The sequence below is a fragment of the Brassica napus genome, chromosome A9 (genome assembly GCF_020379485.1).
Source record: "Brassica napus cultivar Da-Ae chromosome A9, Da-Ae, whole genome shotgun sequence".
Taxonomy (NCBI): Eukaryota; Viridiplantae; Streptophyta; class Magnoliopsida; order Brassicales; family Brassicaceae; genus Brassica; species Brassica napus.
The window spans coordinates 32,257,923-32,283,221 of record NC_063442.1 but is presented as its reverse complement, the minus strand read 5'-3'; the positions used below and the strand labels follow the sequence as shown (position 1 = coordinate 32,283,221).

Sequence of the window (25,299 nt, the reverse complement as noted above, 5' to 3'; positions counted from 1 at the left end):
TCAAGTGGTGCACATGGTGCTATTACTTGCACAATATTGTCGTTGAATCTATGTAAAAACAAATATTTTGAATTATGTGGCAAAGCAAAACAAGTAAGTGGTTCTACATTTCTTACATATATGTTTTAAAGTTTTGTAATTAATTTGTTCACTGTATATGTGTTATCTAATAAAACGAGCAAGTTGTGTGGTAGGAGTAGGCCACATGCTCTTAGACAGAGATCACGACCTGGTAAAAACGACTTGGAATAACAATATCATATGCGTTGATATCAAGCGACGGTTGAAGACTGTAGTGTATTGGATACAAAAGAATCTTCTTTGTTGTTACAACAGAAATAATTCTAAGCAGGTAGGAAAAGTATAAACTACGATGAAAGTAGCCGAAAGAAAATAAAAAGGAAAAGAAGAGAGAAATCGGAGTATGTGATTGGTTCATGGTACCAAAACCAAGAGAGAGAAAAAAAGTCGCAACTCGCAAGTGGCATGGTCTTTATCCATATATTATCGAGGAAGATATTTGCAGAAGAACATTAAATAAATAAATATCCAAGAATTCTAAGAAAGGAGTAAATAAACGAAAGGAAGGATTGGTGGGAAGAACATGCGAGCATGTGACGGTGACGGTGACGGGGTGACGGTAAACTGGTAAAGGATATACTACACGTCTGGATTTTTGTGCGTTCCTCATCGTCAGGTTCCGTTAAGGGGTTCTTTTTTTTTTTTTTTTTTTTTTTTTTTTTTTTTCACTGAATTTTATTAAAGGACAAAGCCCAAACAAGGACAAAGCCCGATAAAAGAACAAGCAGAAGGCCTAAAACAGAGGGCCATCGAACATAAAACTTTTGGGCCGTAAACCCAAAAGGAAACCGTTGGGAAAGCAATCTTTAGGCTTCCACCACGTGGTCGATTGCCCAGCAATCAATGGCCACGCGTCAAGACGCGAGAAAGACAGCTTCCTCCGGAGCCAGCGAGACGATACGGCGGAGCTCCACCGTCGGCGAGACCTAATCGAAAAAGAAACCGTTCAAAACGAACGGCTCTCAACCCAGATCAGCCAAAGAGTCAGGCTTGACAGATCAAGCGTTTCTAAGAAATCAATCAACGTCAATCGAACCCAATCATCGAGATTCCTACATGCACAACAATCAGCTTTAAAGATAAAGGAAGAGCTTGAAGATGAGAATCGCCTTTATCAAGGAAAGGAATCGAGAATCGAAGATCGAGAAGGAGAATCGATTGAGTAAAGAACCACCGGAACGCTGATCGAACGGAACCGGGAGAACCCCGGTGGAGAGCCGGCGAAGACAGTGAAAGGTTCACCACTTCCCGGAGTCAGTAGCCGGCGAAGACGGCGTTAAGAGAACCACCGCTTCCCAGAGACAAACATCTGATCAACAGATCATAACAACAAAAAGATCTGAGTACTCTCATCATCTCCTCCGTAAAAGATTTTGGAGAGAGAACGGAGGAAAGAGAGAGACTCAGTTTTTGTTTTCTGTTAAGGGGTTCTTCCGTTAATGTTTGTTTTTCTCTTAAAACTATTACTATATCGAAAATCATTGGTAAATAATAGAATAAAGAGAAGGATAAAAAAAACTGAAAGAAAAAGAAATAAAAAAGTGAAAACAGAAATTCTTTCCACAAATATAGAAAATAATACATTAGTCTATTTTTTAGCGTTAATAAATGAAAAATATCATCACGTGATTGACTAAAAATTAAAATAATTCAGCAGAAAATAATTTTACTCTAAATTATTATCACTGATTGTGTTTTTCAATCCGAACCTTGATATTTCTTTTGTAATAATATTATTATAGAAGTTATGAAATGAAAACTTAATAAGAGCCGCAATTTGTGAAAGTCTGTTGCTCTGTTAAGAATCAAAGACTTCACTCAGTCTGACTCCGACAATAAAGAAAGTAAAGAAAAAAGCTTCACTGTGAAGCACATCTTTCTGTTTCTTGGATGCTTGGATTAATTATTTATCAGTCAATACTTTTATATTGTAGAGTCTGAGGTGCGCCGCAATTTTGTTTCATGACAATCTTTCAGCTTTCTAATAAAGAAAACAAGAAAAGTAATGTTATTATCTAGTGGGTTTTGGTTTAGTAACGTTTCGGTGTGTATTTTTGAATAAAAAGATTGGTTATGGATCTCTAGTAAATTGCTCGTCACAAAACTATGACGTCTCTGTGTTCGAATCCTAATTTACTATAACAAGCAAATTTACTAGTGTTCTGTATCTGTATGCTAGTATTATGTATAATACCGAATTCTGGTTATAAACTGAATTATTAAAACTATAATAGCTTCAAGTAGATTTATATATAGTAAAGTATTTATAAACCATAGACGAACAGGGATAATATTTATAGAACAATGATAGAGTATTACTTTTCTGTGGTTTTCATGCAAGCATGCCCATTACGACTTGGCCGGGCAAGCAAGTTGATGTGAAAACTTCTATATTAAGCATTTTATTACGATAAAAGTTAAACATACCGTAAAGTTTGTGACTATTAATAAATTAGCAAGAAGACTAATGATTGGAAGAGTTGTCGGATAAAGTCGTGTATCATGCATCAAAATCTGTTGAATTGCTATAGGAACTGATACAGACAAGAAAAATATAAACTATATATAGTACAATTAATTCACATGTGACAACTTCATTGTATTCAGCATTTTTCATCTATATCAGTCCCATTTAGTTTACAAAGACACATTATGTTATTTGAAAGTAAACATGCAAAGTGCACCTGAGAATTAATAGGTTATTCTTTTAATTTGAAAAATACCTTAGGATAACACAAAAAAAAGATCATTATCACAAATATAGACGGTAAGGATCAAAATAACCAAAATATTTTATTAAAGAGGTAAATATACACTTATACCCCTGTGATTAACTAATCGAAACTTTACGGTTTAAAGTTACGGGGTGGACATTTAGAATTAAGTTTTAAAATTTTATAAAATAAAAAAATAAATATTAAAATTGAAAAATAGTTTTAAAAAGTATTTCGAATTACAAAAAGAAAATTTGAAAAAATAAAAAACTAAAAAAAAAATAAAAAAAGAATTATAAAAACGTTCAAATTTGAAAGTATATAAACTGAAAATATATAAAAAATTTAATTTTATAAATTTTAATTTTAATTTTTTTATTTTTTATTTGTATTTATATAGCTAGGGTATTAAGTTTTTTTGCCTATTAAATGAAATATTTTGGTCATTTTCCTCCTTATGATCAATTTTTATGATAAAAACTTGAAAATATTTTATTTAGGAGAATTGCCCTTTTAATTTTCTAGTCTTTTAATCATTAACTAGGTGTTTGCCCGCAATTTTGCAGGTAATTATATTATACGAAAAATATATATTATGTTTACATTGTTGTAATTTTTGAATAATAATTAAAATTTTTAAATTTCAAATAGTTGGATAATTAAAAATGCAGTATATATTTTTAGAAGATCTGTGAGATTTAATATAGTTCAACAACGTAACCTTAGTCATTATAAATATTTCTCTTACAAATAAGCAATATTATGATTAATTCAGATAATTGGCTGTAGAATTACTTTATATTAATATATTTTATTTTAACACGTGAAAAAATCGGGAATACTTTAGCTTTCAAGAAATAAAAAAGAAAATTTTTTTTTGTGTAGAATTTATACAATGATCAGATGCTTTTATCATGAAGATATTTTGTAAACGTTTTTGTGTAGACTTTAGAAAACATAAAAAGTTCTAATAATTCTTTACCTACAAATCTAATTCTTTTATATAAGAATATATATAACCATTAAATTTCTTTCAATAAAAAAGTTAAATTATTTTATTTAATTATATAAAATAATTTGATAAAACATATATATTATTTCTCCAATTCTACAATTAGTTACCATAAATCATTATTTGTAATATTACTTGTGCTATTTGGTAATTTATGATAATTAGTTCTATTGTTACATTTTATTATTAGATCTGATTAAAATAAATAACTAATAAACGTTATAACTATTTTTAAAAACTTAACCTATGAACAATACATAAGAAAAAGTCACTTAAATGACTTCTCAATTAATATATAGTATGATTTATCTCTTTAAAACTAATCATAAATTTTGTTAATGTAAACATGAAAACATGTACTAGAAAAATGGTAGTCTAAGTAATTTCTCTCATAATTTTCTCAAACCACAAATCACATTTTCTCACTCATTTTTATTTAGTGTTTAATATAAAACTTAAATGGGTTAAACAAACCATTTTTCATTTAAAACATACCTATTTTAATTAAATCTGATTAATTAATAAAAAAAATTAAAATTTAAATAGCGAAGTGTTGTTATTTTAGGCATATATACTTAATATTAATGTGAGATCCAATATTATATCAAAACAAAAAAAAATATTTGTATAACAAATTTTATTATTGTATATTTTACAATTTTATTATACCACAAAATATACATCTTATTATTTTTGAATAATTTATCCTACTTGCAATTTACCTTGTATTTTCTATCTTTGACTTTAACAATTGTAGAACATATCATTTTTATTTATCTTTCTTACTCAATTTATCACAATGTTTTAAGAACACAAAACTAATTAGTTCACATTTATAGTAACACAAAAAATACATGCATCTCGACAAATAAATAAAGTTAAATACATAAGAATATAGAAGAACCAAGAACACAACAAACATATTATTCTTCCCTCATATTTTTTATTTATGTCTCCTTTATTTTTTTTACTACTCAAAACAAGCATAATCAAAGCTATATGAATTATATTAATATAGTATTAACTCTAGGAAAAGCATGTAAAAAATACTTTGATTAATTTAATTTTAAATGACTTACTATATAATAATTTTAAATGAATTACCATATAATATAATTTTAAGTGACTTACCATATATTAATTTTAATTCAAATGTTTATATTAATAGATGAATTAAATAACATTTCTTGATTAATATAATTTTAAATGAGTTACCATATAATTTTATGTTTAAAATAGAAAAATATTTTGATCATTTCTAAAAGTGATAACTTATCTATGATATCACGTTGTCATTGGAAAATGATGAATCTTTTAAAATTATATATTTGTTTGTTTTTCATTTATTCGAAACATTTTAGAATATATATATATATATATATATAATTAATGAGTGAGTTTAATCAGTATTATTAGGTTTACATTAATTAATTTTCTAGAATCTATGATTTATTGTATTCATTACTAATATAAACATATTAAAACCATTTTTATAATTGTTTCTGTAATATCATATGTATTTAAAAGTATATTACCAATTTATATAATGTAATCTATGATATTTAATTGTTTATATAAATAAATTATATTAATTCATCTATATTTAAGATGTTTAATTGTATGTTTGAAAACATATATTAGATTAGGTAATTCTAGGGTTAGTTTTCTTTTAAAATATTTAATTAAATAAATAAAAAATTAAAAATCATCAATCAATCAAATTATAACAATTAATTGGAAAGCTCTCCTATGAACGACACGTTAGCAGAAATTAGTGACTTCTCAATTAATATATAGGGGAATTAATCGACGAAAGGCATAATTAAGTACGAGAAGAAAGTGTCAAAACGTTACCAAATGGAGAAGAATTTGATCTTGGATTGACACAAAAACATTATCAACCCAACTAGTATTTTTGTAATGTGATACGATACTATCAAAGGCCCTTCAAGGAACAAAACTAAGACTTGCGCAAATATCGATCGTCGTAGATTAGTTAGTAACTTGACGGTCAAGACTAAAGCAAAAACTTACCCTCAAATCTCTCGTTCTCAAATATCTTCGTCTCTGTCAAAGGAAAAAATAAATTCTAATGGCAACTTAACATAAGTCGTTAGAGAATATTTTATTTCCGAATAAAAAACGATTTTGTTATTTAATTTCATTTTCCTTAACCCAACTAAGAAATATCAAATATCCTCTCTCATCACGTGCATTAACCCCATACAATTCAAACTTTGGTAAAAAGAAATTAATATATAAAAATATAAAAATCGAGTATATATTATGAGGAAGTCGCGCCATAAGCCACAACCTGACCGTCGCGAGCTACGTGCTCTGTATCTTCCAAGAGCTTCAAGTATTTAATACTTCTCCAATCTTGAATCCTGACGAAAAAGGAAACTTTTACCCTAGACCTAAGTTCGTATCTATAAAAAAAGGAAACTTTTCTTCACAACTCTTTCACAAACCCTCAGAGATAAATTTCCCTCAAGTCTCTCTGAAACTCGCCTTCGTTAGTCTTTGTGGCTTCAATGGAGTGGGTTCGTGGAGAAACAATCGGATACGGCACGTTTTCCACTGTCAGTCTAGCGACGCCGTCTAATATCAAAGGCTCCGGCGAGTACCCGTCACTCATGGCAGTCAAATCTTCTAACTCTTACGGCGGAATCGCGAACGAGAAGTCGGTGTTGGATTCACTTGGCGACTGCCCTGAGATCGTACGATGTTTCGGCGAAGATCAAACGGTGGAGAAAGGCGAGAAGCTGCATAACTTGCTACTCGAGTACGCTTCGAGAGGAAGCTTAGCGTCTCAGCTAAAGAAACTTAACGGTGAGGGTTTACCGGAAACCACCGTGCGCCGCCACACAGGATCCGTGCTCAGAGGGTTACGTCGCATTCACTCTAAAGGGTTCGCTCACTGCGATATAAAACTCGAGAATATTCTGTTATTCGGCGACGGCGCCGTTAAAATTGCGGATTTCGGATTGGCGAGAGATTTAACGGCGTCAAAAGAAGGCGTGGAGATACGAGGGACGCCGTTATATATGGCGCCGGAATCCGTTAACTATAACGAGTACGGAGCAGCTGCTGACGTGTGGGCGTTAGGATGCGCCGTAGTTGAGATGTTTAGCGGCGAAACGGCGTGGAGTGTTGAAGAAGGGTCGCACTTCATGTCGTTTTTGTTACGAATCGGTGTCGGCGAGGAGTTGCCGAGGGTTCCAGAAGAGTTGTCGGAGGAAGGAAAAGACTTCTTGTCGAAGTGTTTCGTTAAAGATCCCGAGAAAAGATGGACGGTTGAGATGCTTTTGAACCATCCGTTCGTGGCCGTTGATTGTGAAGATGATGATTATGATCAACGAGACGAGTTATGTTTGAAGGGGAAGGACAAAGTATCGAAGTCACCGAGATGCCCGTTCGGATTTCCTGACTGGGAATCTATGTCGTCCGAGTCAGAGATTCAATATCAGCCGTTGGATTCTCCGGTGGAGAGATTTGCGAGCCTGGTTAGTGAATCGATACCTAATTGGTCTGTCTCCGAAGGCTGGGTCACCGTACGGTGACGGGAGTGAGAAGAAAACAGGGGAGAAACAGAGCTGTTGTCAAAGGCTAGGTTATTTTTTTTATAAACCTAGTTAGATCCAAATTCAAAGATTTTTATTCATATTTTCTATACATGTAATGTGTTTGTTGATATGAACAATTCATTGTAGTCTTACGTACCATTGATTTTTTTTCTCATAATCCATACATCAGACCTTACAGCAATATCTTACGGAGTGTGACACATAAGATGAACTTATAAAAGAGTAGGGAATCTAGTTATCATCACTGAGTAGGGACCTATTGTGAAGACAGAGATTCATCATCGTGTCATCTTGTGTGTTGTCCCACTGAAACTGCTGATTATGAACTAGTGAGCAAGCGCCAAGCAGCGTTGGCTTTATTAACTGGTGGTAAGCGTACTGCGTATAGCATTTGGTTATCTGTGCGTAATTAACCAATCACGAGCTTGATGATGAACTGGTTCCAGATCATAACTCAAATCATATTCCAGTACATTCGTGTGAACTCTTTTCATGTTTTCATTTTTTGATTTAAAGAAATTTATAGTTTACAGATAAATTTGGAACCATGCATATTATTATGATGTTCTCTGACTCTATGTACAATTTCTAGCGATCTCCTTTTGTATATAGTTCTCTTTGCCTTTAACCCTGACAGTTTATATATTCCAAGAAACTTTGTGTGCAATTAATGAGTATTGCAAGTAAACATGTTATTCTAAGTTTAAATCAAAAGAAGACTTACGATAGATATAAAATCTTCACTGAAACCTGTAACCTGTTAGATAACGCCATCTTCTCTGTTTGATTAAATGAGGCAGAAAGTTCCAAACTTGTCGAATAAAGTAATTTGTTCTCATAGCTGCTTAAAATGTTTTGATATTGATGTAAATCAGTACACTGTTTTAATCAACTACCAAAAAATCATGTAGTTGTTACATTCTCCTTAGATTCAACAGCGTTTCAGTACATCGGACCATAATGTTAAGATCGATACCACATGTAGATCGTAATGGAAAATTGAGACACTTTTCTATGATCTATTTGATCGTTTGGTTGGTCGCTGAACTCAATCCTAGGTGCGTTTTGTTTCTGCATTATACACATTCTGTGTTGATGTTATTTGTGCTTTTGAATCAATGAAATGCATTTGCAGAAAAAGTATGTCGCACTCAACTGTTTTATTTCTTAACTAAACCAGGCATACATCAGACCATATGGTCGCGTAGTAGATTCACTAGTACATCAGACCATAGTAGTCACATGCTCTAAAAATTCCACATCAGCTAATAGACTCACTAGTACATCACACCATAGAGTCGCTTGAATATCAAAACTTCCTTCATCAATCCCTGGAAAAAGTACAAGTTTGCCACTAATACTATTGCCCGGTCCAGCTCGAACCGCAACTGGTTTCCCCCAACCGAAATCGTTCCGGTACACATCGAACCGGGGAGAGCTTGAGACAAGCACAGTATCACCAGCCATTCTACTCCCAACTCCTGTCTTTAGGTTTTTCACATTACTAACCCAATCCTCTGCAAAAGCCTTACAGTTTTCATTCGTTTGTGAGCTCACTAACTTGCTTATTTGCAGAGCAGCCCATCCCAAGCCACGACCAAGCAGCTCTTCCACGGTGGTTGTGGCTGGTGTAATATAAACCATGTTCCCAAAACAATCCTTCTCAAGCGGAGGGTTTACCCTCTGCCTCAAGTCCACCACTACTTTGCAATGTGTCTCTCCTTCCCCGGTCAGACCACTGTGTCTGATTATCGACCGCCACATATGCGCTGAGACCGCTTGAAGAGATGAGATGTTCATGTCACTTGAGCCAACCTCGCTGTTCGCTTTAGCTTTGAGATCTGAAATGTTCTTCTTTGTGAAGTGAAAGACACGATCCTTTGTTACCGGCACTGAAGAAAGCTCACGGCTCGGTGGTGGTGGTGGCTTCTCCGCCTCTGAGACCGGAATATGAATAGGGTAACTAACCCCCTCGAGGAACCATCTTTTCAGAACAAGAGGCTGTTGACCGGAGCTTGAACCACTCGAGCAAATCATGGACCAAGTGTGGAGGAAGTTCCACATCGACACACCGTCTGCTACCATGTGGTTGTAATAGTAACCAAGGAAGACGCCGTCTTTCATCTCGGTGACTTGTACCGCAAGCAAGGGCTCTGTCAAGCCATCACTGTTCTTTAAACCGTCAGCGGGAAAGAAGTGCTTTATGAAATCGGGAACTTCACCGTGAGGTTGAAGAATGTCACTCACCGAGAGAGATTTAGCTTCAGCATGGAGAAACCTAGCGCCAGAGCCATCACAGTCTATGTGAAACGACACCGTATTATTGTCTTCGAGATTCTCAACTTTGGCAAGACGACCGGCGAATGGGAAGTAGATCTCTAAGGCAGCAGAGAGAGAGGACTTGAGTCGAGATATGAGATGAAAATCTTGGTCGGGTTGGGGAAAGAGAAGACCTCTTTGAGGGCAATCTACTTGAAGAAGACTGAGATCAAATGGAGTAAGATGGATCTTAGTTCGACCAGATTGGCCACTGTTTCCTGGTTGAACAATGCTCGACGAGATTAAAACTACTGGTCCTCCCATTTTTCTTCTCTACTGTGACGGTAACTGAAACTCGATCTAATCTAAAATACTATCCACATGCCACAAGACATAGAGCAAAAAGCCTATCCAGAGTAAGCAATAATTGAAGTTAATGGGATTTTCTAGGGTCCCATTTTTTCGTCATTGTAGGCTTTTACAAAGTTGTACTTTTTAGTTTTTAGTGTTTGTCCATCAAAACCTGTCCAAAGTATGTTTTTGAATCAAAATTATTTACAAAAAAAACTTCTTGCGTATCAAAATTGTCCACAACTCAAGGTAGAACAATCATTGGATTTCTAAACCTATATATACAGTAGAACCTTTATAAATTAATAATGTTGGAAGTTTAAAATTTTATTAATTTATAGAAATATTAATTTACAAAAGTTTTATTAGTTACATTTCTTATTTTAAGATATATTTATTTTAAGATAAGAAAATATTTGATTTTAGCGTATATACATTAATTGTTAATTTTTTAAATTTGACATTTATATTAATTATATTATATTATTTGGTATATAAAATATATTGCATAGAATTTAAATGTGATTTTAGATATAATATTACTAAATCTCATCAAAAATATATTAAGTGTTAATAAAATATAAAGATAACCCATAGTGAATATAAAATAAATAATATAATAATAAGTTCTTACTTATATAAAATAAGTATATATATAAATTATCAATTTATAATTTTAATGGGACCATATATTTACATAAAATTTTATAAAAAAATATTATCTTATTATTTTATCTATTTGTGTCGAATTTTGAATCGGCACAAATTGAAACCGGCGAAATTTATTAATTTATAGAAATTAATTTATCGAGTATAAATTTATAAAAATTATATTGTATGTGTATATATATGTATGTAGATATTAATATTAGTATTTAATTGTGGAACATTTAATATCATGGGAAACCAAACCCAAAGTTTCTTAAAAACACTTTGAGTTAGGTTTTCCACAAAATTAAAACTCCACAATTAAATACTAATATAAATATACAAATATATATATACATATACATATATATATATATATATATATATATGTTTAGTATCCAAATGGGTGAACTCCATTCTCCACACAAAGAAGTGAAGAACGATGCCATACAAACTTAAGAATAAAGACTTTTGAACCAACTCCATCAGCTGTGATAATTGTTGCTTCCAAAACATGATCAGTCATCTGTGTAAGTTGTTGTCTTGTACCATTACATAATCCACTTGTAGAATATACGTCTCAGACCTAAAACATACTTTGGTAATACATGGACCCTGATACTGTGTAGAAAACGAGGTGTGAAGAATATGATTGTTCTTTAATCTTTATATTGTATCCATTAGCAGTTTATTTTATCTTATGTAGCATAAAAAGTCAGTTCATTAATCAATCTTTGTAACAATGTGTGGTTAATATTGTTAGAAAGATACGAAGAATTCCTCGGATAGACCAAAAGGTTGACATTGAAGACGATGAAATAATGAACTTCTTAATAGCGTTATGTGAAATATGATATAAGGATTAGACATTCATTAAATTGGTACTCTAATGTTTATCAAACAATCGATACATATTACAAGAAAAGTCATATCAATCACTAAATCAAGAATAATGTACAGAATTTCACTTGGGGGTGAAATTTTAATGCTTATAGGAAGAAACACTAGCCCAAGGCTCACCGCGTATGATAGCAACAGGCACCGCTGTAAGATAGCTTCTTTCACCTATTTTTTAATAAAAATAGTTTATTTTCCCACCACGTCATTATCCTGATTTTCCGGGTACGGTAACTTGTTCAAGTCAACCCGCTCCAATAACCCGCCAACATAGTCACCCTTCTGACCAAAAACGCGGCGGCGTTTGCTGTTCATCACCGCCATCCCGTACGCGTCTACTTCAGCTCCGACCTCCGTGGCCTTTCTCCTGATCGCTGCCGCCGACATGTCCTCGGCGGAGGATTTCTCTATGCTCGGTATAAGCTCCGGAAAATTGAGCGTGGCTGTAGGTCCTCTCAGGTAGAAAACCGCCGTGTCGTATGCACGCGCCGCTGCCTCTGGGGTGGAGTAAGAGCCGAGCCATAGCCTTGAACGTTTGTTGGGCTCCCGAATCTCCGCCACCCATTTTCCCCATTTTCTCATCCTTATCCCTTTGTATGGTCTTTCTCTCTTCCTTACGCCGGCCACGTCAGCTGCTGCTACTCCGGCCTCCATAGCGGCGGCTCCGTGTTGTAGCATATTACTACCGGATTTTGGTAGGTTAGGGAAGGATAGAGAGAGAGAGGTTTGCCGACTTGCAGTTGTAGTTGGTGGAGAAAATTCCAAACTACAAGACGACTCGCGTTATTTATAGTTGAATTTCGTTTTTTTTTTCTTGAAAAGGAAAAAAAATCGGATGAGACCTGAGATGAGGCGTATAGTCATCAAACTCATTATAAAAGATTCTTGGAAATATTTTTTTATAAATAACGTATGTCTGTGTATAATGTTGGCATATCAAACACTAAACTAAGCGTTGTTTGATTATTTTTGTTCGTTTACACCAAACCAGTTTGTTATCGAAACATGATAGCATGCCTGCTAAAGGGTTACGTTTATATGAAAGTATATAAAGTTTTCTCTGGAAATATTTTTTTGTATCAACTTTCTTTTTACATATTATAAGCCAACCCCGAAATAATAAAATAGTTATTGTATAACATATTTCTTTGTAGTCGTTAAAATATTTTACTATTCTTTTACAAAAGTTAAATGGCATAATATATTAATAATACAGTATAAACTCTTTAAATTTAAACTTTATAGATGAATATACACTAAATTTTTTTATAAAATAATATAATTTTATAATTTCAAATTGAGTTTTTAGTTCAATTTGTATATCGATAAATTAATATCTTTATAAATTAACAAAAAATTTATAGTTTTAGTGTATTCCTAACATTATTAAGTTATAGAAGTTTTACTGTATATGCGTAGAAGTAACGTATCAAAACATAACCGAAAACAAGTCTAATCCATCTTCTCTGTTAAATTCGTTCACCGAAACATAATCATTTTCACTATATTGGTATTCATTGTACATAACCGTCATTACCTAAAAATCAAACATGCACGCATGACTTTTTACGTTAAAACTTAAAACCATACTCAACCAGATATTTAAAGATTAACAAAAAAAGACAAACATCTGATGTCGACTATTACGTAAAATATGTTTTTCCGATAGACGTAATATTATTGTGATAATATTTATATGAGTGGGTACGTATACACACACGTCTATATAGAGAGGGATAAGAAGAGGATGAGGACATATGGCGGGACCCACGGTCGGTAGTCGGTGGCTGGATACCGTTAGGAATTGACTTTATATTTAAGTAAGTGACGACACGTATCACATATTGTCCCTTTTGTCCCTTTGCTTTCCACGTGATTCCTTTTGGAATTTTATTATGAATGTAGGGACATTTTCGATATTTTCCGATTTCATTATTGTAGGGAGGAGGGGTCCATTTCGGGACTTAACGTTCGTTCTGCTTAATTGCTCTGCTTATATTATACACGAGGGCGGCTCATTTCCGATTACAATATTATTATCTTTTGCTATGATTTCTGGTATTTTTCTAAGCTTAAAGGGACCGCTATAGAGGTGGTAGTACATATAAACTATTCTGAAATTATAGAATATTCTAATCTTAATTTTTGATTTCTCGGATCTAAAACTATATCCGAAACCAAATTTACCAATATCTACGAATATTTGGATCTGCTTTGTTTTTAAAATACAGTAAAAATAAATAAAATTTTATATATAATTTGATTTGTACATATATTTTTTGCTTTTAATGTTAAATTTTATACCAAAATTTTAATTTTTAACCGAAAAAACAGAAAAAACAAAAACTACAAAAAAATTATAAAACTACTACCACAAGACCAAATGAAACAATAACTAATAAATACATCGCGAAGATGAAACAACTACTCCAAAACCGAAAATAAGAGATGAAAAGAAAATGCCGCAGCTGGTAGCGTCGATAGATTCCACTAACGACTCCACCGTTGTATCCACCAAGCCTTGTAAAGGAAAGGCACACTGCGGAACCTAATAACAAGCTAGCAACACACAATACAAAACTGGAGCCACATTGGAGACCATAAAGGAACCGAATCTCGGAGCAGCTGAGAAGCGATGTTGTAAACACTTGTGGTAGCCGAGATCGCACCCCCAACAGCTAGGCGAGGGAGATTCTCCCCGAACCCAAGACCAACCGACCACCACCTGAATCCTCAGAGATCAGAGTAAAACCAGAAAAGTATCGCCACATTACCGAGCAAAACCCTAGAAAAAATCAAACTCAAAGAACTGCACAAGCACCAAATACCATGTACTCAATGGTCTTGAAACCCTCCAGCAGCCAAGAGAACAGTTTACCGCAGATCTGCCACTTTGGTCGTCGAGCTCAGACGAACACACAACTTAAAGCAGAACGAGAGACTGAAGGAGAAAAGCCAATCGCCACGCTCTAGCCATACCAGCCTTCACAAAGCTCTGTCGGCAACCACACCACCACACATTCTGGAAAAGCACTAGAAAGCTTATTCCTTCATCAGTTAAAATTGGAGAATGCCGAGAAAATGACTATAAAAGGCTTCAAAGAAAGATGGAAACATTAAAAAAAGGAGAAAGCACTCCCGACACCGGCAATGAGAACCAGCTACCAGGGAGGCAAGATCTGAACTTTTGTTTTGCTTGACGGTTGAGAGTGAAAAAGGTGGTAGAGAGAAAAAATTAGGGCGACATGCTGCTATCTTACCTTTAGAAAAGTTACATTCATCTGTATAAATATTTGAAACACACATTTACAATAAATATTTAGTCAGATCACAAATTCTGAGTTTTTCTTTATTTATAAACGAGTGGATAAAGAAATAAAAAGGAGATATGAAAGATGCTTTATATAAACAATGCTATTTCGGTTATCTTATATTCAAGTTCATCTTTTTATCTCACTAATCTATTTTAATGATGAACTAGAGCTTGTTCCGTGCATCGCTTGAATTTTGATTTTTACGTTTTTTTCTAAATTGTTTAATGACATTTCTAACATATAAGTTATTTAAATAATTTTAAATTTTTACACATTAAAACTGAATCTATCCAAATCTGGAAGAACCATACTCGACGCACAAATAAAAATTTATGATATCTGGATGGAGTCTAATTTCAAAACCATAAAGCTGATACCCAAAAAAACAACATGTATTGAAATGGGGACCAAAAATCTATTCCTAACTCATTCTGTAAATAAATAAAGTATTTGTTAACCTTTTTGGATTCTTGTCACAAATGAAGTAACTTCATGTAAACATATCGAATTATTATGATTAATATTTAAAAAAAATATTATCGAATTATTTTGACAAAAACAATTAATGGAATAGTTTAGAAGAGTGAAACTGAATGTAAAAGATGTGATAAAACACTTAAAATAAGTAAATTATGTTGTGTACTTTGTAAAAAATATTGTCGAATTATTTAGAAAAGACAATAAATGAAGTGATTAGAATTAGTTAAAAAATGTGAATTTGTAAAAAACCACTTAAAATAAACAATTATTGTTTATCAGTTTTAATAGAAGAAAATTGTCTTTCTTTGGGTTCATTTAAATTACTCCTTTAGTTTCATTTTATTATTATTTTAGGTTTATTCACAAAAATTAATAAAATATTTCATTTTAAATATTTTCAATACAAAAACATCATTATCTATGTATCTAACTATATTTCAACCAATAGAAAAATAAAATAGATAATATTATTAATAAAATTTTCATTGAAGTTCTAAAACGAATTTATTTTGAAATGAAAATTTTGCTTTACAACAACAATTAAAATGAAAAGGAAGACGTACATGGTATTATAGTCAAACTTAACAGTGTTAAACCATCTCATGTATATTTTGAAAAATTATGTATTTGATAAAATTTATGATAAAATAAAATAGAAAGGGTACTCTTTGAATGAGTACCAACAATGCATATAAACAGTTCTAAATATCTTCCATAAAGATAAAGAACTTGGTCGCTGAAAATAGAACCAGCGGCTTACAAAAATAATAAATACTAGGTTAAGACCTGCGCCTTGCACATGATAAATATTATATAAATTAGTTTTACGTATTATATATTATTTTACATATTATTAAATAATACATATATATTGATAATAAAAAACTCAGTAAATATTACGTATATGATTAAATTGGTGCAAATACATAAATAAATTTTATTAATTCAAACAAACACTTTTTCTATTTTATATCATATAAAATTAATTTTTAATGATATTAACATAGATATATAGTACATTTTTAACATTGATATCTATTATAATATTTTATACTCATATTGTTTTTTTATCGTTTATATTTTCTGTAACAAAAAATTTTAATCACCGATAACAATTTTTTTTGTGGTATGTTTAATAGTTTTAATCATTTATAATTTTAAAAACATTATAAAAAGGTTTAAAACAAAATATTAAGTTGTCAATATTTGTTCAAATTTTTTATCAAACGAAAAATCAAAGCAAATTTCAAAATTAAAATACATATCTATTTTTATATGGTACATAATTTAATTTAAACAATATTAATATATTAATATTTATTAAATGAGACTTCTTATTATATTATTTTGTAATCATTTATATCTTGTTATAAGAAAACTTCAATGTGAGATTACCAAATGTGAGATTTTTGACAACTTTAGTAATTTTATTCATTTTTAAAAATTCAAAATATAACATATACATAAAAATATAAATTTTTACTATATAGTTAATGTGGTTGTTTAATTTATTTTAATATGTTAAAATTTAAAAATGATAGAGAATATACTAATTTTTATCAAATATTTATTATTCAAAATCATAAATTGTCATATATTTTAGCCACATTTGGTAATTTTGTTATTTTTATTTAAAGAAACAATGAAGAACATTAATAATCAATTTATGATTAATTTAATAAAAAACTTATTATATATTTTGATGGACCAACATATTTTTCTAAGGATTCTAAGAATGATTGTGGTGATAACATGTGGTTACAAAAAATGTTATAATGCTTCTCTTTTAATATATAGGGGATTCAACATATCGAAACAGTTGTTCTTGTATGGGCTTCTTAAGGTATATATACCGTATACAAATGAAGGCTGTAACTAGAATGCTTTTTTTATGAATGAAATTTTATGGAATTAGTCATTCATGGGTATTCGAAAAAAAATTTACCAGTTAAGTGAAAAAAACAAAATTTTGATTCCACACATTCCTGTGGAATGAATGAAAAAAAAAGAATCACGTTAAAAATCATTCATGATTTTTTGATTAAAAAAAAAAGGAATGGATGGAATGAAATAATTTGAATATAATTAAAAAACAACTACATATATCATTCCTTTAAAACGAGCTCTTTTAATGGGCTCTATTTAGCCCAACAATACCATGGTTAATTATGTCCATTGATCGGTTTCAAACTATAGCTGGACAAATCCAGATTAGAATGCAAAGTCCAGTTCACGCAACATCCAGGAACCCAGCGACGGTAAACATGACCACTGCCAAATCTAAATAGCACATGGTGAGCATATATGATATATATACAGTCAAAGTTTAGCTTTCTTGCGCCCGAGTTTAAACGTGCTACCATAGGTATCATATCAGGACGAGAAACACGGAGATATATGAAGCTTAAATATCTAATCAATCGCATCTCTAGATATGATAAAAACATGTTTAATTTTTTTGATTGAGATTCACTTGGGGAATCAAATTTAACTTCATTCATTCATCGCCATGTAATCTACAAAATTAAATGGATAAGCCTAACAACAAACAAATATTAATAGAAATTAGGTAGGTACATGCAAATGCTTTTTAAAATGTACCAGCAGCATTCTTAATTTCGTTAGCTAAACCCCAAACTTGAATAATAAGCATCTAACGAAAGCCAACATGAGAAGCTACATCAAAGTTTGGTTCAAATAGTCTATTTTAGCATCGAATCATATAATACAAAATAACTATAGAGAGAAATATAGAAATGGTTCCATAAAAGACAACAACAACCCACTACATCAAACTTATTTCTTAAATCTTAACGAATTTCCATTCGTTTTACCAAATAACAAAGAACTCCCATATAAAAAAGTGGACATTCTTGACTAATTCATCTATAATAAGTAGGGTAAAGGTAAATTTAGTGGAGGGGACGTGAAACATAATAGCCATGTCTCAAAGCTATTATGATTAATCATAACTTCAACCAGAAAAGGGCTATACAACTTTATATTTATATATATCTAATATCTACCATTAATTTGTTTTTAAGAAAGTATTATACGGGACATATATATATATATATATATGTGTAAATATATATAACTAATGTCATACTTGTTAGATGTATAATACTTTAGGTAATTTTTTTTCCTTGACAAAAAAAAAGTTTCCTTCTTCCCGTATTGCTCAGGTCTCCTCTGTATAAAACATACATAATGTATGATTCGTGCAATAAAATAAAAGAATGATACAATCTAACTAATGAGCCATGCAGAGAAACATGTGAGGTAGGGCTCAACAAAGGCCCAAAAGGAGCGCGTACTGTGGTCCCTTCATTTTCGGGGAAAATAATAATTTGTTTTTTTCCAATATTCATACATATATATTCACTGTTGGGATTTTCCCGCGCAGAGGAAGGACCAGAAAAGCATGTCTTGACTCTTCATTTATTTTTTTGTCTTCTGGGTAACGAGCCGACGGAAACTACAATTTTTTCTTTAAATGGTCAGCTTTGGAACCATCGACTTGTACAAGCTCAATTGTCTTATTTACGCAAACCAACCATAAAATAATAATTATCTAAATTTAATTTCATCTTTATTTTTTGTGGAGCACGTAACCAACAACAACGTTTTAATAAAAAAAGATTAAAGAGTGTGGATAGATAGATCTGAATATAATAAATCGCGTATTTTGTTTTCAACACATACGGACCAGTGGTTTGGAGTGGAAGTAGCTGACGTGGAGGGTAATAACGTAAAAGTGTGGTTTTTCGGAGGGTAAAAAGGGAAAAGTAAAGATACCTCGTATACAGAGAGAGAGGCCAGTGGAGCAGCTTCTTCATTCCTCACTTTTCTTTTCTTCTCCTTCTCCCGAGGGAAGCGACTCGGTGGACTCGTTCACATTTGAGACGAAGATATCCGCACTCCGATTCGGATTCTAGATTCTGATTCTGAATTATAAATTTCTCGATGGATTTACATTCTTCTTCTTCGACGACGGAGAGTTGTAGCGTGAAAGTGGCGGTTAACGTTCGTCCTCTGATCGGAGACGAGATAAGTCAGGGTTGCAGGGAATGCGTTTCCGTATCTCCGGTAACGCCACAGGTGTGTGTTTCTTCCGTCGCCAAATTCGAGATTTAATATAGAAGTCAGTTTCGTCTCGACCGATGTTAAACGCGTCGTCGTCGTCGTCGTCGTTGTTCACGCTTTTTTTTTTTGGCTCCTGGATCCACGATCGAATCCCAGTTCCAACTCTGACACGTTCATTTATTAATCTCCTCTGATAAAACAGTGTCAATTTCTTTTTACTATATGTATAAAATAATAATAATATTGTGTCATTGTTACTGTATTAAATATACTGATTTTCATGTGATTCTAATTACTGTGTGTGTGTTTATTGAATGTGGACTGCAGGTGCAAATGGGAACACATTCCTTCACATTTGATCACGTTTATGGTGGAAGTAATGGTTCTCCTTCTTCCTTGATGTTTAATGAATGTGTTGCTCCTCTTGTTCATGGTTTGTTCCATGGATACAATGCTACTGTGCTCGCTTATGGTCAGGTATAACAATTAGTTTTCTAAAACTGGAACTATTTTAATTATTAACTGCTCCAGTTTGACTTGAATACATGATGCAGACAGGATCTGGAAAAACATACACCATGGGGACTGCTTTTAAAGACGGTTCAAGCAATGGGTTGATTCCTCAAGTTATGACTTCTCTTTTCAACAAAATTGAGTCTGTTAAGCACCAAATGGGTTTCCAGTTACATGTCTCTTTCATCGAGGTAGCTTCCCGTTGATCGCTCTTAAACTATTCATGTATTAGTGTAGAACCCAGTCGGTCTTGTCAACCTTGCCTTTTTTTCATTTGTAGATTCTGAAAGAAGAAGTTCTTGATTTGCTGGATAGTGTGAGACTAGCCAATGGAGCCCCTGGAAAGGTTGGTCTTAGTAAGTCCCCTGTACAGATTCGCGAATCGCCAAACGGGGTAATTACACTATCCGGTGCAACTGAAGTCTCCATAGCTACTAAGGAAGAGATGGCTTCCTGTTTGGAGCAAGGATCTCTGACCAGGGCGACTGGGAGCACAAACATGAATAATCAGTCAAGGTGAGAATCTTTGTACCCTGACTTTCAGATAAAGCTTTCCATAAGAAGCAAGTTGTGCCGTACATTCATTTACTGTTAGTGAGGCTTAGTGTACTAGACCTAGATGTATTGAACGATAACAAAAAACACTCGTTCATAGTAAGAATTAGATTAGAAATGGTAAAAAGAGGCATCATAAACACAGTTTCCTGTTCCTGTTTATAATTCCTTAATAAGATTTAAATTTTAGGATTATGATTATATGATTGTGTCGGAGTCTCAAACTGCATCCTAATGTATAAGCATGGCTTCTTTTTGTGTGATATCAAAAGCCGTTCACATGCCATCTTCACAATCACCTTAGAACAGACGCGCAAAATCACCCCCATCTCAGTGGTTGAAGACACCATAGATGAGGATATGGGTGAGGAGTATTCTTGTGCCAAGCTTCATCTCGTAGATCTTGCTGGATCTGAAAGGGCTAAACGGACCGGTTCAGGCGGTGCTCGACTGAAAGAAGGTCGGGAAAACTGACTTCCCATCTTACATCCTTCACAGGAAGTTGACTTGCATCTTAACTCCAAGTTTTTTGTTCTTGAAACAGGAATTCACATCAATAGAGGACTCCTTGCACTTGGTAATGTCATCAGTGCACTTGGAGATGAGAAAAAGCGAAAAGAAGGTGCTCATGTTCCCTATCGTGATAGTAAACTTACTCGGTTATTGCAGGTTCATCTCTAACTTTGCTTTATATGTAGGGATACTCAAGATCACTATAATTAAAAAATTTAATCGCAGAACTTTTACGGCCTCTAAGTATGATTCATTACGAATGAATATAACCCAATTGTTAGTCATATATGATGCATGCGACAGTTTTTTCACCAAAAGTGTCCATTACATTGTTGCAGGATTCTCTTGGTGGAAATAGTAAAACAGTCATGATAGGTACACTTCTAAGTTGTATGAGTTGATACCCTGGAAGTCTCATATCATTTCGCAAATTTAACTCTCTCTCTTTTGGCCTTATTCTTGTAGCTTGCATCAGTCCTGCTGACATCAATGCAGAAGAAACTCTAAACACGCTCAAATATGCAAATCGTGCTCGGAATATCCAGAATAAACCTGTTGTAAGTACCAACATCAGCTACCACAATTTAAAAAGTTAAATATGGAAAAAGAAGTAAGAATATTCACTTGGGAGCTCTAACAAGACAGACTCTTTTATCTTGTTGCACAGGCCAATAAAGACTTAATATGTAGTGAGATGCAAAAGATGCGTCAACAGCTACAAAATCTACAAGCTGCACTATGTACTCGTGGGGAAACCCCATCAAAGGAAGTGCAGGTACGTATATAACTTCTGCGGAAATCAGTCAGATGGTTTTATAAACACATCATTACTTAAGGTTTGTTCAAAAAAAAAAAACACATCATTACTAATCGTATATATTTCCATTTTGAAGGTTATGAGAGAGAAGATCATGAAGCTAGAATCTGCCAATGATGAGCTTTCTCGAGAACTTCTCATCTATCGCAGCAAGAGAGCTACTCTTGACTATTGCAGTATGAATAGACAGGTAATTGCTGTGTGCGTTAGGGAATTGAGATAGATTTATCTGGCAGTTTTCTTCATTGCTGAAAAAGAGTTGTTCACTTGATCATATTCTCAGGAAGATGGTGTGAGTTTTACAAAAGATGATGGTCTCAAAAGGGGATTCGAAAGTATGGATTCAGATTATGAAATGAGTGAAGCAACATCAGGTTTGAACACTGGCTTCTCTGGAAAATTTTCATGAAATGCACTCTGCATTCCTATACCCTCACTTCATTTTGTAACATTTTCTGATTCAAGGTGGAATCTCTGAAGATATAGATGGAGCAGCTAAAGAATGGGAACATGCACTTAGGCAGAATAACATGGGGAACGAATTAAGTGATCTGAGCAAACGTCTGGAGGAGAAAGAGGTCTAGTCATTACTCCATTGAATATTTCTATGCATATTTATAACGACTGGATTGTTTTGATCATGTTATAGTTTTTATATTTGCAGTCCGAGATGAAAATATGTGGGGCTGGAACTGAAATTATCAGACAACACTTTGAGAAGAAAATGATGGAACTTGAGAAAGAGAAGAGAACTGTACAGGTGAAATATAACATACTAACTTTTCTCGTTTTGATATTCTTACTTGAAGTTTCAACACCGAGTCACGAGTAACGTCTACAGGTTGAGAGAGATCTATTGTTGGATGAAGTTGAGAAACTTGCTGCTAGTTCTGATAGACAAGCACAAGTTGCAAGAGACAGCCATGCACAAAAATTAAAAGCACTCGAGACACAGATTTCAAATCTTAAGAAGAAACAAGAAAATCAAGTTGAGGCCTTAAAACAAAAACAGAAAAGTGAAGATGCAGCAAAGCGTTTACAAGCTGAAATACAATGCATTAAGGCTCAGAAGGTTTCTTCTTGTTTCTGTTGTCGCTATAGGATCACGAATCTTGATCTACATGTTAATTTTTATTTCCTTTCTTTTGCTATCTAGGTTCAGTTACAGCATAAGATGAAACAAGAAGCTGATCAATTCCGACAATGGAAAGCTTCTCAAGAAAAAGAATTATTGCAGGTACTTTATCTGCATTCATTTCATCATCTATATTTTCCCTTCTAATTATTTGATTTAAACTAATCTCAAGTTTCACCTTTTTATTTTTCTTCCGGTAGCTCAAGAAAGAAGGAAGGAAGACAGAGCATGAAAGACTAAAACTGGAAGCCCTCAATCGACGTCAAAAAATGGTAGGAGTACTTGAGAAAAACACTTTGAAGAATTAATCAATTCGAGTGTCCAAAAAAAAAGAATCTCAAGAGAAATCCATCTCAATTGTCTTCCAGGTTCTTCATAGAAAAACAGAGGAAGCAGCAATGGCTACCAAGAGACTTAAGGAGCTGCTGGAATCTCGCAAGTCATCAGGTAATCTGTTTACCGAGAGGCTATTTACTTGGTTCGTGTTCGTCTTTTCATAACCCTTTACATTCTTTTTTCAGTGGCTGGCAATGGTCAACCACCAACTAAAAAGGTAATAAAATCTCCTAAGTTAGATATGGAGATCTCACCATCCAGCACAAGTGTCAACTGTTTCCTTTTCATACGCTTTGCAGGTGAAAGAAAAAACTCTTCAGAGATGGCTTGATAACGAGCTAGAGATTATGACAAAAGTACATCAAGTTCGTTCCCAATATGAAAAGCAAATCCAAGTGTGCGTTTTCAGCCCTCTTATTCATGTTGTTAGCTGCAGAGTTCTTTCTCCCAGATATTTTTCTAATCACTAATCTACTCTGGTTTCATACAGACGAGCTGCATTGGCTGAAGAGTTAACCTCCTTGAAAAGAGAAATGGACTTCGCTTCAAGTCCCCATCAAGAGAAAAATGGACAGTTCAGGTACAACTCTGGATAAACTGACTCTGTATTGGCATTTGCCTAAAACACTTTCTGACCTTGTATATTTTTCTATATGCGTCAGATTTGTATCACCAAAAACAAGATTGGAGAGAATAGCAACTCTTGAGAGCATGTTGGATGTTTCCTCAAATGCTCTCACAGCCATGGCCTCTCAGCTCTCAGAAGCAGAGGAAAGAGAGCATAGCCTACACACTAAGACTCGGTGGAACTCCATCAAGTCCATGACTGATGCCAAATGTTTGCTTCAATATGTGTTTAATTCCACTGCCGAAGCAAGGTAACTACTCTTATATCTGATCAAAGAGGATGCTTCTTTCTCACGCATGGATGGTTGATGTTGTCTTTTGCTCAAACATCAAGCAGGTGCAAAATCTGGGAGAAAGACATGGACATCAAAGAGAAGAAGGAACAGCTAAATGATCTCCTCTGCTTATTACAACTATCTGAAGTCCAGAACCGAGAGATACTTAAAGAGAAAAAGACAAGAGAACATACATTGTCCATTGCGCTGGCTTCGTCATCATCATCCTCGGTTTTACTTCTGATCTTTCATTTTTACTAAATTGAAATCTAAACCTCTTATGTGAGAATCTCTCCTTGAAAATAATATGCAAAATTTAACTTCTTGCAGGTGACTTCAAGAAGCTCATCAAAGCACTATGGAGATAACAACGCTAGCAACCAATCGTCTCCACCTTCGTACCATCGAGCAGCAAAGCATCTCAAATACGCTGCGCCAGGTGCAGTAAATGTATCGGTGAGAGAATCAGCGGCTTTATTAGAAGAGAAGAGAAAGATGAAAGCGATGAAGAAAATGGGACAGAGTGGGAAGCTGTGGAAGTGGAAGAGAAGTCATCATCAATGGCTGCTTCAGTTTAAATGGAAATGGCAGAAACCATGGAAACTCTCTGAGTGGATTAAGCATAACGATGAGACCACTATGCTCTTCATGTCTAAGAATCATCATAATGATGGTGATGATTACTCGTGGAGCCGCCGACACTGAGTTTTGCAATGTGCTTGGGGTTAACTTGACTCGTGATACATCTGTATATACACAAACGAGCCTTTTGTTTCTCTTTTTGTTGATAGATTTAGAGTTGGTCGTTTGGGTTGTAGCAGAAATTGTTCTTTACACTTTCAAATATTCTCTTTCCCTCTCAGAAATTAAACTCTTAGAAGAAGCGTAATTGATATAAAATAAAAAAAAAAGCATAATTGATCAAAACGCACTACGAGTGCGAACCTGTATTTATCAGCCCCTTGTGTCATTACAATACTCTCCTTTATAAATCATACAAGTTCGGAATTCTGAACAATTTATGCTATCAGATTGGGCTTTGGTTTAAATTTTAATTATTTTACTTGGAAAATCAGGTAACGGCCTTACTTACTATTAA

The 25,299-nt window shown here is 33.5% G+C and overlaps 4 protein-coding genes across 5 annotated transcripts; 2 read left to right on the top strand and 2 right to left on the bottom strand.

The window, feature by feature from the left end:
• The first annotated feature begins 6,341 nt into the window (after positions 1–6,341).
• On the top strand, positions 6,342–7,370 carry LOC106394457 (mitogen-activated protein kinase kinase kinase YODA-like). The gene is given in 1 exon segment (NM_001315885.1): positions 6,342–7,370. A coding segment is annotated over 1 exon segment (1,029 nt).
• A 1,167-nt stretch (positions 7,371–8,537) lies between these two features.
• LOC106390864 (uncharacterized acetyltransferase At3g50280) lies at positions 8,538–10,159 on the bottom strand. Its single transcript, XM_013831403.3, has one exon. It carries the CDS (start codon positions 9,975–9,977, stop codon positions 8,619–8,621), a length of 1,359 nt encoding a protein of 452 aa, XP_013686857.2. The 5' UTR covers positions 9,978–10,159; the 3' UTR covers positions 8,538–8,618.
• A 1,362-nt stretch (positions 10,160–11,521) lies between these two features.
• Positions 11,522–12,420, bottom strand: LOC106390866 (ethylene-responsive transcription factor ERF011-like). Its single transcript, XM_013831406.3, has one exon. It carries the CDS (start codon positions 12,225–12,227, stop codon positions 11,739–11,741), a length of 489 nt encoding a protein of 162 aa, XP_013686860.2. The 5' UTR covers positions 12,228–12,420; the 3' UTR covers positions 11,522–11,738.
• A 6,756-nt stretch (positions 12,421–19,176) lies between these two features.
• LOC106390868 (kinesin-like protein KIN-4B) lies at positions 19,177–25,066 on the top strand. 2 transcript variants are annotated; one of them, XM_048741013.1, is made up of 23 exons: positions 19,177–19,444; positions 19,757–19,906; positions 19,984–20,133; positions 20,223–20,458; positions 20,770–20,957; positions 21,042–21,166; positions 21,349–21,385; positions 21,476–21,567; positions 21,678–21,785; positions 21,904–22,017; positions 22,111–22,201; positions 22,293–22,405; positions 22,492–22,587; positions 22,669–22,899; positions 22,984–23,064; positions 23,163–23,234; positions 23,331–23,409; positions 23,484–23,515; positions 23,598–23,695; positions 23,789–23,878; positions 23,961–24,176; positions 24,263–24,431; positions 24,531–25,066. In XM_048741013.1, exons 1-23 carry the CDS (start codon positions 19,310–19,312, stop codon positions 24,903–24,905), a joined length of 3,078 nt encoding a protein of 1,025 aa, XP_048596970.1. In that variant the 5' UTR covers positions 19,177–19,309; the 3' UTR covers positions 24,906–25,066. The 2 variants fall into 2 exon arrangements, with proteins under 2 accessions (XP_048596970.1, XP_048596969.1); XM_048741012.1 differs by having other exon boundaries at positions 22,477–22,587.
• Positions 25,067–25,299: the final 233 nt, after the last annotated feature.

What these genes read in the sequence shown, in the direction of transcription:
- LOC106390864 (XM_013831403.3), bottom strand. Translation starts at nt 9,977, where the DNA reads ATGGGAGGACCAGTAGTTTTAATCTCGTCGAGCATTGTTCAACCAGGA.
- LOC106390866 (XM_013831406.3), bottom strand. Translation starts at nt 12,227, where the DNA reads ATGCTACAACACGGAGCCGCCGCTATGGAGGCCGGAGTAGCAGCAGCT.
- LOC106390868 (XM_048741012.1), top strand. Translation starts at nt 19,310, where the DNA reads ATGGATTTACATTCTTCTTCTTCGACGACGGAGAGTTGTAGCGTGAAA. An exon ending in CCCCATCAAAGGAAGTGCAG is followed by an intron (nt 21,786 to 21,903) that starts GTACGTATATAA and finishes TCCATTTTGAAG; the next exon opens with GTTATGAGAGAGAAGATCAT. An exon ending in CTTCGTCATCATCATCCTCG is followed by an intron (nt 24,432 to 24,530) that starts GTTTTACTTCTG and finishes AACTTCTTGCAG; the next exon opens with GTGACTTCAAGAAGCTCATC.